General features: G+C 47.4%; 1 protein-coding gene across 2 annotated transcripts in view; it reads left to right on the plus strand.

Annotated features, from left to right (window-relative positions):
• The window catches only part of LOC115092864 (cytosolic purine 5'-nucleotidase-like), a 148,146-nt gene that overhangs the window by 58,956 nt on the left and 73,205 nt on the right, over nucleotides 1-15,985 (plus strand). For both annotated transcript variants that reach the window (XM_029604239.1, XM_029604240.1), the window contains exon 5: nucleotides 14,495-14,586. In XM_029604239.1, coding sequence (XP_029460099.1) covers nucleotides 14,495-14,586 — 92 coding nt within the window. The remainder of the gene's footprint in view (nucleotides 1-14,494; nucleotides 14,587-15,985) is intronic.

The following is a 15,985-nucleotide window of genomic DNA, read 5'->3' on the forward strand; positions in this document are numbered from 1 at the left end:
CCCAGTCACAATGAATATGCATGAGGTAAATTGTTCCTGGTGCCTGCAAACGTAGCTCTATAGTCTAAAAATCGTATGGGCTGCGGATAGTCATTGCATGGCATCTGCGCATGCACAGTGTAATGACCTTACCTGGAGCTGGGATTGGGGAGGGCGAGGGCACCGGAAAGGCTGATGGAGGTCTCCCAAGCCCCCACCAGCACAACAAAGAGGAGCGGCGGCTCAGGCAGCGGAAATATTAAGAGGGGTTTCTCAGGCCCTCCAGAAAAAGGAAACGACAACAGAAAAATAGACTCACTGGCAGAAGAAGAGCTGGTGGGGGGTTTCCAGGCCCCATCCAGTTCAGGCGGAAGAGAAGCCGTGGCAGCCAGTAGAAGAGCTGGTGGGCGTTCCCAGGCCCCACCAGCTGCACAAAGATGATGTCGGGGTTCAAGGTGGGAGAGGGTGAAGGAGAGAGGAGGGCCAGAGTTGGTGGAGGAGGGAAAATAAGGAAGGGCCACAGCAGGTGGGGAAGGAGTATGGAAGAATAAAGAAGAGGAGAGGGATGAGCAGGGGAGCAGAGGGATGCAGTGGGAGAGAGGGGAACGGAGAAGGAAGCAGTGGGCGAGTGAATGGGAGAGGGCTGCAGGAGGGGACCTGTGGGAGAGAGGGGAAGCAATGGGAGGGTGAGAGAGAAGGAGAGCAGTGGAAGAGTGAGCATGGGAAGTAGTGGGAGAGTGAAAGGGGAGCAGTGGGGGAGGGGAAGAGCGGGAGGGAGCAGTGGGGCAAGTGAGAGGAGAGGAAAGAGGGAGCAGCGAGGGGGAGGGGGAGAGAGGAGAGATAGCAGCGGGAGAGTGAGATGGGTTTGGTGGGGGAAGAGTACACATTTCGACACCTCCATGCATCACTATCGACCATGCACACACACCCCCTAATCTCCCACCCCCGCAGCCACCCCCACACACAAACATGCACTTGCCCACACACATGCACCCCCAAATACACCTCCACTTGCACCCCAACAGTTGCACCCCCAAACACTTGCATGCATTTCCATACCCTGCATGCATATGCACCCCCCCACACACACATGTACCCCCCCATGGGCACATACTCCCACACACACCCATGTTTCCCACACACATGTCCTCCCCTGTCCACATACACCCACACATGCCCTCCACACACTGACTCCCACCCCCATACATGCACCTTCAGTTATTTCCTGACATCCACCTGTCATTCACTCCAATCACCCCAGCCCCGCACACATACACCTGGGGGGAGGTGAGGGGGAGAGTGTGCAGACACACACCCAACTCACTCCCCCCAGACATGCACACACACAGAGACATCCAATTCATCCCTACTATCACTCACACCAGCCATATAACAACCACATAGACACATATCAACTCACCCCCATACACACGGGGGAGATTGCAAGGGGGAAAGAGTCCATTCCCCAATACATACACACACAACTTCACCCTCACCTTCCCGCAACATACACACATGGAGGAAGAGGAGGGAAAATGGGGAGTGCAGTGGGCGAGAGGATGAACGTGCACCTATAAATACACACTAACACCCCCCACTCTCACACAGGTGAGGAGAGTGAGGGTGGGTGGAAAATGAAGGTGAGTTCCCCCTCCCTCCACACACACATACACACTCCATGCACATCCTGATACCACTTACACATTCACCACTCGCAGCCACCACACATACACACCATTCCCGCACAGATGAGATGAGGGATGGGGGGGAGGGGGGAGTAGGAGAGTACAAGGGAGAAAGTGCCCCCACACATCCCTCCCCACACCAACCCAACAACACATACCACCTACACCACTCCATACATATATACATACACTTCACCCATCACCAACCCCCCCCCCCACTACCACCCGAACCTTCCCCACCTTCATACACCTTTTTAAAAAAAATTTTTAATTTTATTTTTAATTGCGTTTCAATATTACACACAACAAAATACTTAGGATAATCTTCTCAGTCATAATCATATAATCCACATAGGAATTACTTCCTTATACTAACAAAGTATTCAAAATACTATTATCCTAAAACTAAGGAAATTATTAGGAAAATAGAGAACAAGTAAGATTTAGTAGTCTAAAAAAGTGAATTCTATGGATGCCCCATAAGAATATTTCCTGATGTAGTGCGTACCACACAGATGAGACGGAAAAGGTTTATTGATATGCGAAAAGAAGTTTTGGAATGAGGTGCTCAATTTAATTTAAAATATCCTTGTAGATGTTTTATTAAACATAGAGAAGTCAGATATGTCTTCAATTTCCCAGATCAGCTTCAAACTTATTTAGACACTCATTCTTAATCCCTCATGAATAAGTTTAAAGAGGGGAAACTTAATTAAAGTGTGGAAATAACAAGTGAATTGCACTTTTAATATTTCCTGTGTTGTGCTCTAATAACAAGAAAAATCTTGATGCCGCATGTAAAACCTAGGATTACCAGAAGTCCCTTTCTTGGGAATAGGATGCTCCACAGCCTGCCTTAGCTGTTTTGGAACCAATTCATCAATTAAGAGAGAGGTTGACCAAGGTTGTCAAGGTGTCCAAACACTGGGATGTAAGCTGCCAATAGACCCATGCAGGACAGGGATCCAAACAGCAGCAAGAAATCTTTAAGACCAGGAGGGGCGAAGCAAGCCCATGGTGTCTTCCCAGTGAAGGGACAGTAATGCTGGAATGAGGAGGATTTGGAGCTAGACTAGCTTGTACGTTTTTAACGTTTTCCTGGCAATAGTCCACGAACTTATCACAATCCAATTTTACCAAATCCAAAGATCCTTTAGCTGGGGTGATTAACTGATTTACAATAAAAGCTCCACAGGGCAAGTTAAAGACCCCTGCAGGGCATTAGTGTAATAGGTTTTACATGCGGCATCAAGATTTTTCTTATAAATTTTCCACAATAATTTGTTCTTGTCATGTGCTACAATAGACTTATTTTGATTATTTTAGTATATGTTTATTACAATTTACTTTGCCTATTTTATTGTGTTTTATTTGGATTATTTGCTTTAATGTTTATTTTCATTGTAAATCACTTGGTTAATTTGCTTTACATGCAATATATCTGATCTAATAAATGATAATAATCTTGTTTCTAGAGGAAGACTTTTGGCCATTCCTGTTTTTTGAATCTCCATCCCAATGAATAGTGGGATTTGTAGTCCTGGGATCTTCCATTTGTCATTGGCATTACAGATCCCAACATGCATCAGGAGGGGATGTCAGAGGGCCATGATGAACAGAGCCTCCCTCCAGAGTTCAGTCAGCACTTGCAGAAAAATATTTTAGAATACTAGATGAGTCGTTGTCTTATGACTTCTAAGAAACATTTTGTAACACATTCTACATTTTGCCTGGGCTTCCCTAAAAGCCAGGGATAGCACTTCCATTCTGATACCAGTGCTCATTGCTAGCGGTTCATATCTTAGTCAATAGGATATGAGGGATAGAAAAATTGTGATGCTGGTAGCCAAGAAATTCCTGACATGTTTCTGTTTGTAGGTAGGGCTCCCTGCAAAGGGAATATGAGGAACAAGATGGAAAAAATGCTCTAAGGCCAGTGATAATAAATCAGCCTCCTAGAGTAATATGGGAATTACTCATACATGAGTTATTAATTTACAAATGTCTCATATGTTTCTTACTTGCTCTCTTGAGCTTTTTTTTACCGAGTTCAATTGCATCTCACTTAGAGCTGGCAAAGTTAATTCTGCACAATATTCTCAGGGTAAAATCTGGAAGTGATCTATACTAAGTCCAAGTTTCTAGCCGGGAATAACTTGAGAAATAACTTGAGAAATTCGGTACATTCATTTTACAAGAGGAGTGGAGCAGATGTGGAAGTGCCGTCATGTTGCTGGTGTCTTTGTAGCCAGGCTGTATTGATAGCCCGGGCTGCATGGTTTTGGATGCGCTGTTGCTAGGCAGAGAGGAAGTTTGGTCCCCCGGAGCTCAGGCATATGTGGGTGTCCGGCTGGAGACAGAGCACTGAGGTTCCAGGGGCTAAGGTGGGATGTTTACAGGGTGCTGTCATGGCTCTAAATACTGCTTCAGTGACCTTATCCTTCCTCAATGACATGTGAATAATCCACTTTATAAATATGGCAATGTCCAGCATAGCTGGTTGCCTCCTGCATTCTTTCCTAACATCCTCTGCCTTGACCTCACTCAGCACCCAATGGTGTTCACTGGCTAGGATTCAGAGTCAATAAGGGGTGCAGAGTGCAAATTCTGCCCAGAGTTCCTGCCTCTCTCAAGTGTGCATGGTACGAGGCACTGTTAGCATAGTCTATTGTTGTGGCTATTGTTCCACATGCCATAGAGAAACCCATGTGTTCAATACACACACATCCTTGTACAGCTTGGATGCCACTGGATTGGCTGCAGGTTGCTTTGTGATGTCATACCTGTGATGTAACAAATGCAAAAAGACTATATATCATCCATTAACAGCACATAAATTGTAAACTATATATTAGAAAACTCCATATATATAATGTAGAAATCTTTATTAAATAGTCTTTAACAAAATATATTCACCTGTTCAAAATTAGATATAACTCATCCCATAGTATCACATTCAACAATAAAAAAAAACTCACCATATAATCACAAACACCATCAACCACACATACCTTCAATCTCATGCACTCATATCACACATATTAAAACACCATCAAAACATTCCCGATATGTTTCGCTATACATTAGCTTCTTCAGGGGTGTAAATGTTTTATACAATAATTCTGTGCACAAGAACCTCAATATAGCGAGTCATTCACTCTTCCAATCAGGTGAATACATTTAAAACAAGTTCCACCGGAGAGCCAGAAAGTTCACATGATAAACCGTCTTTCCAAGAAATTGTCACAGGGACAAATCGGCACTCTTCTTATGTCTCACAATGGATCCCAAAGTTGGTCAATCCCTTCATAATTGATGAAGATAATCTTCTTTTCAAATCGAACTAGCAGGACAAATGTCCAAGTAGGTTTTGACAAGAAAATAGCAGATCACCCAAAAGCTGAATTGCTGTTATTGCTCTCCACGGAGTATTGTCTCAGACTTGAAAGGAAATCAAATGCGACGAAATTCATCAACGGAGCACTGCCATCTTTCTCAAGGTCAGTCACTCCAGGGGAACTTTTTAAAAGTGTATTCATATGATTGGAAGAGTGAATGACTTGCTATATTGAAGTACTTTTGCACAGATTTATTGTATAAAAAATTGTTTACACCCCTGAAGAAGCTAATTTCATCGCGAAACATGTTGGGAATGTTTTTGATGGTGTGTTAATATGTGTGATGTACGTGTATGAGATTGAAGGTATGTGTGGTTGGTGGTATTTGTGATTGTATTGTGAGTTTTTTTTATTGTTGAACGTGAGTGTTGCGGTCTCCACCGCTTCCCCTTCTCTTACTCTGAACAGGGCTCACCTCCACTACTGGAAACGCCGCGTTCCGCACGCCCGGGACCCCTGCAGCTCCGCCGGTTCCTCATGGCGTCCGCCATTGCTTGCCCGTCTCCCCGCTGCCTCGCGCGCGCGTGAGGACGCACACTATGTGCGCACAGCTCCCGGAAGTCTGGCGCCGCCTGTGCTAACGACGCCACGCCCTAAGACTGATTTAACCGGCGTCCGGACGCCTTCTCCTTGCCTTGCAACGAGGTTCACTACTGCCTAGTAGTTCTGAGTTGCGCTTTCGTCTGTTCCTCGCTCCTGAACTGACCTTTGGATTGCATTGACTCTGCTTCAGCTTGCCGCCTGCCTCTGACCTCGGACCGTTCCTGACTCTGCTTCAGCTTGCCGCCTGCCTCTGACCTCGGACCGTTCCTGACCTTGCTTCAGCTTGCCGCCTGCCTCAGACATTGGTCCGTTCCTGGCTCCGCTTCAGCCTGCTCCGGTTCACAGCCAGCTGCAGGTCCTGTTCCAGTGTTCAGCCTGCTCCGGTTCACAACCAGCTGCAGGCCCCATTCCAGTCTTCAGCCTGCTCCGGCTCACAGCCAGCTGCAGACCCCGTTCCAGTCTTCAACCTGCTCCGGTTCACAGCCAACTACAACTCTGTTCCAGTGTACAGCCGCTCCGGTTCACAGCCAGCTCCAGACTCCGGTCCAGCCTACAGACTGCTCCAGTTCGCAGCCTGTCTTCAACTCCTGTCTCATGGTCCAGCTTGCCACAGGTGTTGTTGCTGCCCGCTGTCCTACCTTCAGCTGGTCCTTAACCCGCATTGCTGGCCTACAGACTTTGTGTTCTCGTTGGACTTTCATTGCTACACCCTCTGCCCAGGCTTTCTCTGTTTATAGACTCTGAGCTTTTCTCCTAAGTCCCAAGGTTCCAGGACCCTATGGGCTCCTCCTGGGGGGTTTCTGGTTCCCGGGTGAACACCGCTAGCCTGTGGCTCCGCCTCCTGGCCTACCCTGCCTCCCTGGGTAGACCGGCCCAAGGGTCCACTATCCTGACTGCAGCACCCAACTGCAACAGTGAGTCAAGTTAAAGCAATTTTGAATAGGTGAATATAATTTGTTAAAGACTGTATTTAATAAAGATTTATAAATTGTATATATGGAGTTTTCTAATATCATTTATGATGTATATACCTCTGTTGTATCAGCCAAGAATTATGTGTACCACATGTGTGCATGTCTTACCTGTGTATGTGTGCAGTAAGTTTGCATGCATGCTATAAATCAGGGCTTCCCAAAACTGTCCTGGGGACTCCACAGCCAGTTGGGTTTTCATGAGATGCATGAGATAAATTTGTATATGATGGAGACTCAATATATGCAAATTTAATCTCATGCATATTTATTATGGATATCCTGAAAAACCCAACTGGCTGTGGGGTCCACAGGATAGGTTAGGGAAGCCCTGCTATAAATGCTTTTGCTAGGTGAGTTGAATGTCCTGCTTCTAATGCACATTTCTGTAAGAGACAATTTATTTCAAAGGACTACAACAAGTTAGGGATTTCAATTCCAAGTATACATAAGCATATTCAGTTCATGGTGCTCACAAGCAGATCCATTCCACAAACAGAATATCCAGTGCTCAAACAGTTTGGTTACTTCACATTAATATGACTTCAACGTCACGTCTGATGAATCTCAGTGCTTGGGATCCTAAGCAAGATTCAGCAGCCCTCAGGCAACTAGAAAGGGGGAACTGTTCCCAGAGATCTCGTTTCAAGGACTAGAGCCCAATCTGGTTCCTCAGGGGCATCGCACGGGTCCCTGCATCAATCTCAATAACCCCCCTCCCCGTGAACCTATAAGCACATTTTCAGGGGAAACTGCCTATGGGGTTCCTGTCCACAACATAAATCACACATGAGGATTTTAAAATGAAATCCCTATGCATTATCTGTAATGCCATCTTCTCCTGGCCCTGCCCCTTTGCAGCTTAGATAAGAGTACCCAAGCTGTGAAACTGTGTGGGTACCTTACCCACTGGGGGAGGGGGGGGGGTATAATTTTCATGCGCCAATTTCATCTGTCTGAGTAAATTTATTTGAGAATTGCCCTCCAGTTTTTTGGGTTGGTTTTTTTTTAATGTTATAAAGGCTGAATTTACCAGTACTGTCCAATGGCTCAGGAAATAGGGCTTCAGTCTCTGGCCCAGCAAGCCCCCACTTTAAAACCAGTCCCTGATACCTAGATTTGTACAGCACCAACCCAATAATGCCTGCATCCTGTGGCATCATCAGGAATAGCTTACTCCATGAGCAAAATTCCACAGCAAGCACCTTCCATTAAATACCAGTTGCAGAAAACTGGTGCCACAGCCCTAACCACACCAAAAATGGTAACAATAAGGTACTGGAAGCACAAAAAACAGTATGTTTATATTTAAAATTGGAAGAGGAATAAAAAGTACACTTAGAAGTAGCATTAATATTTTAGTTTTCTTTAGTATTGATGATGTACACAGCCCTATACAATGTAAATATAGACAAATCAATACAGACGTGCAATGAATATTTACCACAAGCCATATATAGATGAGACAGGTCAAAGAGTTCCCTGCTCTAGAGAGCTTAGTCTAGGCCAAAGGAAGGGAGCATACAAGATATGAGCCACCTGAAACATTAAATCTAGCCCTGCTTGGATGCAAAGGGAAGAGAGGTCAGAGGGTATTTATAGCACTGTGTTGCTGTCTTCTCGCCCAAATGTAAGGGTAGATGCTATTGTTATCCAGGCTGGCAATGAGTGATCCAACAGCTGGGAAGCCCAGCGAACCTGGCAGCATTTCAGCCTTTGATCAGTGCACGTGGATGCTAGGAAACGTTAAAGGCATTACATTTTATGGTGGTTGGGTGAAAACATAATCCAGTTGTTTGTTTCTGACCCCCACAGGGATATACTGAAGGGTAAGTGGAACACAATGTTCCTGGACAGCAGAAAGGAATTGGAGGCAGGATCTAGCAGGGCCAGCTTGACTTGACAAATACAGCATGCTTTGCTTGCCACCCCTCCCCTTCTGGGCATGCGTAGACCCACCATTTGGAAAACATAGAAGCCCAAGCCAGATTGGATGGGGTCCTATCTTTAGCAGCTCTCTGTAGGCGACGTGCTGCGTTCCACACAGTAAAGGACTTTCTCAGAAAGAAGCCTGGTCCCTGAAGAGAGGCTGAAGTTTAAGAACATAAGAACATGCCATACTGGGTCCGTCAAGCCCAGCATCCTGTTTCCAAAGGTGACCAGTCCAGGCTACAAGAACCTGGCAAGTACCCAAAAGCTAAGTATATCCCATGCTACTGATGCTAGTAATAGCAGTGGCTATTTTCTAAATCAACTTGATTGATAGCAGATAATGGACTTCTCCAAGAATGTATCCAAACCTTTTTTAAACCCAGCTACACTAATTGCATTAACCACATCCCCTGGCAACAAATTCCAAAGTTTAATTGTGCGTTGAGTGAAAGAATTTTCTCCGATTAGTTTTAAATGTGCTACATGCTAACTTCATGGAGTGCCCCCTAGTCCTTCTATTATCCGAAAGAGTAAATAACCGATTCATATTTACCCGTTCTAGACCTCTCATGATTTTAAAGACCTCTATCATATCCCCCTTCAGTCGTCTTTTCTCCAAGCTGAACAGTCCTAACCTCTTTAGACTTTCCTCATAGGGGAGCTGTTCCATCCCATTTATCATTTTGGTCACCCTTCTCTGAACCTTCTCCATCACAACTATATCTTTCTTGAGATGCGGTGACCAGAATTGTACACAGTATACAAGATGTGGTCTCACCATGGAGCGATACAGAGTTATGACATCCTCCATTTTATTGAGCATTCTCTTCCTAATAATTCCTAACATTCTGTTTACTTGTTTGACCGCCACAACACACTGAGCCAGCTCTAGTATTAAAGGCAGTTTTCCAGATGTCATCGGGGTGGATTCTCACCAAGTTATACGCTCCACATAAATCCAGCTTTGTGAAGATGGTAGCACCTTGGAGATGATCAAATAGTTCAGAAATCAACGGCAAGGGATATTTATCCTTACGAATGATAGAATTTTAGACCACGGTAATCGATGCACGGTCTGAGTGATACTTCTTTCTTGGTCACAAAGAAGAATCCCATTCCGGCAGGTGACGTGGATGGACGGTAAAACCCTTTTGCCAGATTCTATTCGGTCATGGCCTTTGTCTCGGGTAACGACAGAGGATAGTTGCGTCCATGAGGGGCGTGGTTCCAGGAAGAAGGTCGATTGGACAATCAAACCGACAAAGAGGCGGGAGGAGATCAGACTTTTGTTTAGAAAATACATCCTCATAGGCGGCATATGGAGGAAGTATGCCAAAAGAGGTGGTAACCGAAGGAATCGTCGAAGATGGAGACACCTTCTGAATACAGGATTGGTGACAGGCTGGACCCCACTCTACCAGTTGTAGCGAAGTCCAATTAAATTGGGGGGAATGTTTCTGTTACCAAGGAAGTCCAAGCACAATGGGATGGATTGACATCCAACACCAGTAACTCAAGTTCTTCAAGGTGTAAGGCCCCTGTACGTAACTGGACAGGTTCAGTGGTCAAAGAGATACGGCCATGAAGTGGCTCTCCGAAGATAGAGGTGATACACAAGGAAGGATTAAGCGAACGGGTTTTAATACCCAGGAGTTGCACAAGATCTATGAGGATAAAATTACCTCCTGCTCCAGAGTCTACCAGAGCAAAAACCGGAAAGGACCGAGAGTCCCAAATTAGTGTGACTGGAACTGAGAGTTTGGGGGCCAGAGAAGTTGCACCCAAGTTCAGGGCCCCTACTGTCTATGCCCCTACTACTATGCCCTGGAGATTCCCAGACAGATGGGACAATTTTGTAGATGGTGGCCTGGGTCTCCACAATACAGACACAAGTCGGCCTGTCTTTGCCAGAGGTGCTCTTCCGGTGCCAGTTACCCTCGACCCAATTGCATGGGTTCTTCCGCCTTGACCACTCTGCTGTTACTAGATGTGGAGTTAGTAATGGGTGGTGAACGGGAGCAAACCTTCACGGGCCTCTTGGGCATCCAACTCTCCCAGTGACACTCTTGAAGGCGGTGGTCAATTCGGCCTATCAAATCTATAAGGTCCTCCAAGGAGGGAGGGAGCTCCTTGTTGCGCCCGTCGATCGCAGACGGCTGCGCCCTCTATTGCTCACCTTTTTCCTGCCTGACTCAGTTCCTTTTGGGAAGATGGCTACCTCTGCTTCTCCATGCCGACCCCTCCGGCATCCCCAGTCTGGCATGGGCGACTGTGTTCGCCATCTTTCTCCCGGAGTCACCTAGGGCACGCGCGCGCCCGCAGCCCCTTCCTTTACATGCGTCATGGCGGGAACCTCGGGGGAGTCCCTACCGCATGACGTCACAAGCTCTGATATTTAATCTCCGATCACGATTCCTAATATGAGTTAGCAAGGAATCCTCCATGCTGATCTCTCTACACTACCGGATGTTTCCACTCTGTGTACTCTCGCTCCAGGACGACTTAGGTACCTGCTCCTCGGAGGCCTTGTCTCTCTCCTATACACCCTCTGGGGTTATTTGCTACCAACGAGGACACCTAAGGCACCCACTCCTCAGGGGCCTTGCCTCATTCCTACACCCTCCGGGGTTACCTGATACCAACGAGGAAGGTACCCGCTCTTCGGGGGCCTTGCCTCGCTCCTGTCTACCCTTCAGAGTTGCCTACCTCCTACAAGGATGCCTAAGGTACCCGCTCCTCGGGGGCCTTATTTTGTCCCAGACCTCCGCTCCTCAGGGTTTCTCTCCTACTACAGCTACCAGCATCAGAGAGAGTACTACTGCTCCAGTTCTGTCTCTGTATTGTCTCATCTTTATCTCCATAGATCCTCGGCCTACCCCGCATCGCGGACCACTACCAGATCTACTCTCACTGGCCTTTCCATCTAGGCCTGGGTTCTCGGCCTATCCCGCTTCACGGACCACTACCGTACCCATCTCCCTTTCGGGACCTGGTGAGACAGTGTGCTGCCTTCCACTCTACAGTCTTCGGACAGAACATTACCATCTACGTTGCAGTATAATAAAGACTCACTTTCTCTGTGTCCATTTCTGCTTAGAGCTAGCCTATCATGGCAAGTCCCCGCAGGGCTCCGCCCTGTGGGAGGTGCCATCTCTTGCAGCAACCAAGGGCCCACACCTCAATGTCCAAAACACAACACTCCTGAGCAGCCAGCTCATCTTTTAATTGTGAGGAGAGACCATCCAAGCAAATAGCTCGAAGGCAGTCCTCCTGCCAAGCGAGCTCAGTAGCCAAAGTCCGAAACTCTATTGTATAATCAAAAGACTTCATTGTCCTTGACAAAGATGTAGTAGGCTGGTGCTTGCTACAGCATGCTGCCCTGGATCATCAAAGGTCCGTTTGAATACAGCCACAAATTGAACCAGTTCTCTTAGCAAGGAGTCCGAGCGTTCCCACAGGGGGGAAGCCCAGGCCAGGGCCTTCCCTTTGAGGCGAGACAGGATAAATGTGACCTTTGTCAAGTCGTCCTGGAAGACAGAAGACTGCAGAGCAAATTGCATATAGCACTGGTTTATGAACCATCTGCAGAGCTTGGGGTCGTCGTTGAAATGTGGAGGCACTGGAAGTACCAATAAGGCACATGATGAGGATGGAGGTGGCTGAGAAGGAGAAGCCAAAGTAGAAGCTAAATCCCGGTTCAGGACATTGAACCGGGTATGGAGACATCCAGTGGAGGCAGCCAATGCTTCCAAGAACTGCTGCTGTACTTGTACCTTGGAAGTCAGGTTGGTGATGACCTGGGAGGCACTCGGCTCCACTGAATCCATGGCCTTTGCAACCTGTTGCATAGGAGGTGGATCTTTGGGCTGCGGTGGGGTTGATGCAACCTGTAGGTGAGGGCCTATGGGTCCCCACCGTCAGCAGGCAGAGTGGGCTGAAGCTGTTACTCTTTCGGATAGTAGAAAGACTAGGGGGCACTCCATGAAGTTAGCATGGGGCACATTTAAAACTAATCGGAGAAAGTTCTTTTTTACTCAACGCACAATTAAACTTTGGAATTTGTTGCCAGAGGATGTGGTTAGTGCAGTTAGTGTAGCTGGGTTTAAAAAAGGATTGGATAAGGTCTTGAAGGAGAAGTCCATTACCTGCTATTAAGTTCACTTACAGAATAGCCACTGCCATTAGCAATGGTTACATGGAATAGACTTAGTTTTTGGGTACTTGCCAGGTTCTTATGGCCTGGATTGGCCACTGTTGGAGACAGGATGCTGGGCTTGATGGACCCTTGGTCTGACCCAGTATGGCATTTTCTTATGTTCTTATGGAGGCCACTGGTGCTTCACCTATACCAGCCCACGTTCCCCTCGGGTTAAGCCTTCGGGTGCCAGGGCCGGCAGGACTTAGGCGGGCCTCAAGGTTAAGTACAGGTAGAAGATGGTTCAGCCCAGAGACAGCAGCCAGCAGATGGCGTGGTCCTATCCTGGACGGGATATGGAACAGGAACTCAAGCACCAAGGAACTGAAGGTGCCTGAGCAAAGGGAGTCCGAAGCCTAAATAGTCCGTGTCCAGAGGATAGTGACAGAGGAGTCACTGTCAAGCTTGAATGGAAGCTGGCGGCACTTGGAAGGTGTAGCAAGTAACGTGGAACTCTGGACTTAAGAAAGTCTGAGGCAAAGTCATTCGTAGCAATGGTCAAGGCACGGAGAAGGCAGGCATGGTCAGATGTAGCAATGGTCAAGGCACGGAGAAGGCAGGCATGGTCAGACGGAGCAATGGCCAAGGCATGGAGAAGGCAGGCATGGTCAGATGGAGCAATGATCAAGGCACGGAGAAGGCAGGCGTGGTCAGATGTAGTAGTGGTCAGGCTTGGAGAAGGCAGGCAAGATCAGGCATAGCAGTGGTCAGGCTTGGAGAAGGCAGGCAAGGTCAGGCAAAGCGATGGTCAGAACCAGGAAGTCAATCAGCACACAGATGAGATGAACACAGAACAGGAACCAAGAACTTGGAGAAACAAGAACACGAAGCAAGGCTTACGGAGAAGCAACGAGTACGAGGAAACCTGGAACAGGAGACCAAGGAGATCTGTTGCAAAGGCAACGCTTCAGTGCGAGGCCTGAGCATTTAAGCGCTGAGGGAACTGACGTTATCATTCCTGTCATGGGCCCTTTAAACGTTTCACTGGTGTGCGTGCATGCGCCTAGGGAGGGGCGCGGCGCTGGCGGCATCTCTCTGCGAACCCTGCAGAGAGGCCCGATGGATGGAGGCATCCTGGCTGGAGGTCCCAGGAAGTGGAGCAGGGCTGGAGGTGCTGGCGGAAGTCCGAGGTCGGGAGTGGCAGCCCACTGCTGTCAGAGATGAGGAGCTGGAGCCCGAAGCTTATGTAGAGAGGTGAGAGGGCCGCACTGCGGGGCTGCCACGGGCAGCAAGCGTAACACAACCATTTTTCACTGGAAAAGAAGTTTTAATCCAGAACAGAAGTTCATGAAATGAGGCTCAAAGGGGTAGACTCGGGAGTAGCATTATAAAATATTTGTTCTTGGGAAGTGCAGTGGATGTATGGGCCAGCCTCCCAGTGCAAATGGTGGAGATAGAAACAGTAACAATTCAAGGAAGGCTGAGGGAAGTGCAGATAATCTTTATTTCTATGAAGCGCGACGGGAAAGCTGGAGATCTACTCTGGTCCATGGCACTACATCAGAAATGGACCCAGGCAGACTAGATGGGCCCTTATGGTCCTTATCTGCTTCAAATTCTCTGTCTCTCTGCCGAAGTGGAGGCCGATTAGAAGGAAGAGAGGTTAAAGCCAATAACAAACCAATCCTGATTAAAAATGCAGAGACACCATCACGTCCTGACAGGTAACAAGTCAGCATCTCAGCATAACAGATAACCTTTGTCTTTTCTTTGGTCCTGTAAACTTGTAATGTCTTCTCTTTTGAAGCACCAGGAGAACGTTAATGTAGTGTGTCTTTATTCCCTATTAAGGGTGGAAATCTGGAATTACTATCCCAACAAATTCATCCAGCGAGATGATACGAAGCGATTTCACATCCTCAACACCCTCTTCAACCTGGCAGGTATGTCCTGCTCTCTCAGCTGGCCATTTGTGTTTCATACTGCTTTTGCTTTTGTTTCCAGTTCTGTCTCCTGTGGTTCTGGGGACTGAGGACTCCTGATTTCAATTGTCACCACCCAGATCTCTCTTTCCCCGTCTGTCTCTCTCAGGGTGCGTAGCCCATCAGAGGCTGGCTCCAACTGAGGTGGAAACCCAGAGGTGAAGAGGAAAGTGACAGGCCAAAAATAAAAGAAGCAAAAAAAAAAACCACCGAGGACCTGACTCATTAAAGCTGTTCTCCCATTTTGTGTCTACGGGAGAAAAACTAAGTGAATCAGGCTCTTAAGTCACAGACAGACACAACTAATTTGTTCAGACATAGAAACATGATGGCAGAAAAAGACCCTATGGCCCATCTAGTACAATGACAATTTATTTTTATTTATATTCCATCTTTCGGCCCTTCAAAGTGGATTACATTCAGGTATTGTAGGTATTATCTAGTAGAGATGTGAATCAGAACCAGAATCAATTCCGATTCACATTGTGAAATTTTTTTTGTGCGGTCCGATCGTTTTTTTTTTAATCGGCTGCGCCCGAGCTGATAAACAAAAAACCCACCCCGACCCTTTAAAACAGATCCCTTAGCTTCCCTCACCCGCCCGATCCCCCCCAAAACTTTTTAAAAGTATCTGGTGGTCCAGTGGGGGTCCCGGGAGCGATCTCCCGCTCTCGGGCCGGCGGCTGCCACTAATAAAAATGGCACCGATGGCCCTTTGCCCTGCCCATGTGACAGGGTCTCCGTGCCATTGGCCGGCCCCTGTCACATGATAGGAGCACTGGATGGCCTGTGCCATTTTTAAAGATGGTGCCGGCCGTCCATTACTCCTACCATGTGACAGGGGCCGGCCAATGGCACGAATACCGTGTCACATGGTAGGGCCCCTCAATGTCATTTTGCATCTGAACAGGTGTTTTAGGAGGGACTTTCAGCACCTGGCAGCTAAGTTTAAGCACCTCTGTTCAGTGCAATATTTAGGTTCCTAAAAACAGCAGAATACAGGAGTCTAGATTAGGTTCCTAAATAAAGGTGCCTAGCAATTTTTAAAAACTTGGGCTCCAAATGGCTTTGCCAAGGTTAGGAGGAGTGTCAGTGGGCGAAAGAAGGGTTTGAACCCCCGTTTCCTGGCTCCGTCAGGCCCCTCCTTCTAAGGCATCATGCTCTGTCCTTGTTCTGGCAGGGTTGGTCCTGGTACTCTGGGTGGGATGTCTTCAGCTCCCCCAAGCACTTCCTCCTGGTGTCTCTTGGTGCCCACACTTGCCTTGTCTTCATCCAGTACCGACAGCGCACCTGATCCATGGAGCTCCTGCTGCATTTCTGTGCAGGGTTAAAACTGGTTTCAGATACCAGCCTGCCTTCT

This window comes from Rhinatrema bivittatum, chromosome 5 (genome assembly GCF_901001135.1).
Source record: "Rhinatrema bivittatum chromosome 5, aRhiBiv1.1, whole genome shotgun sequence".
Taxonomy (NCBI): Eukaryota; Metazoa; Chordata; class Amphibia; order Gymnophiona; family Rhinatrematidae; genus Rhinatrema; species Rhinatrema bivittatum.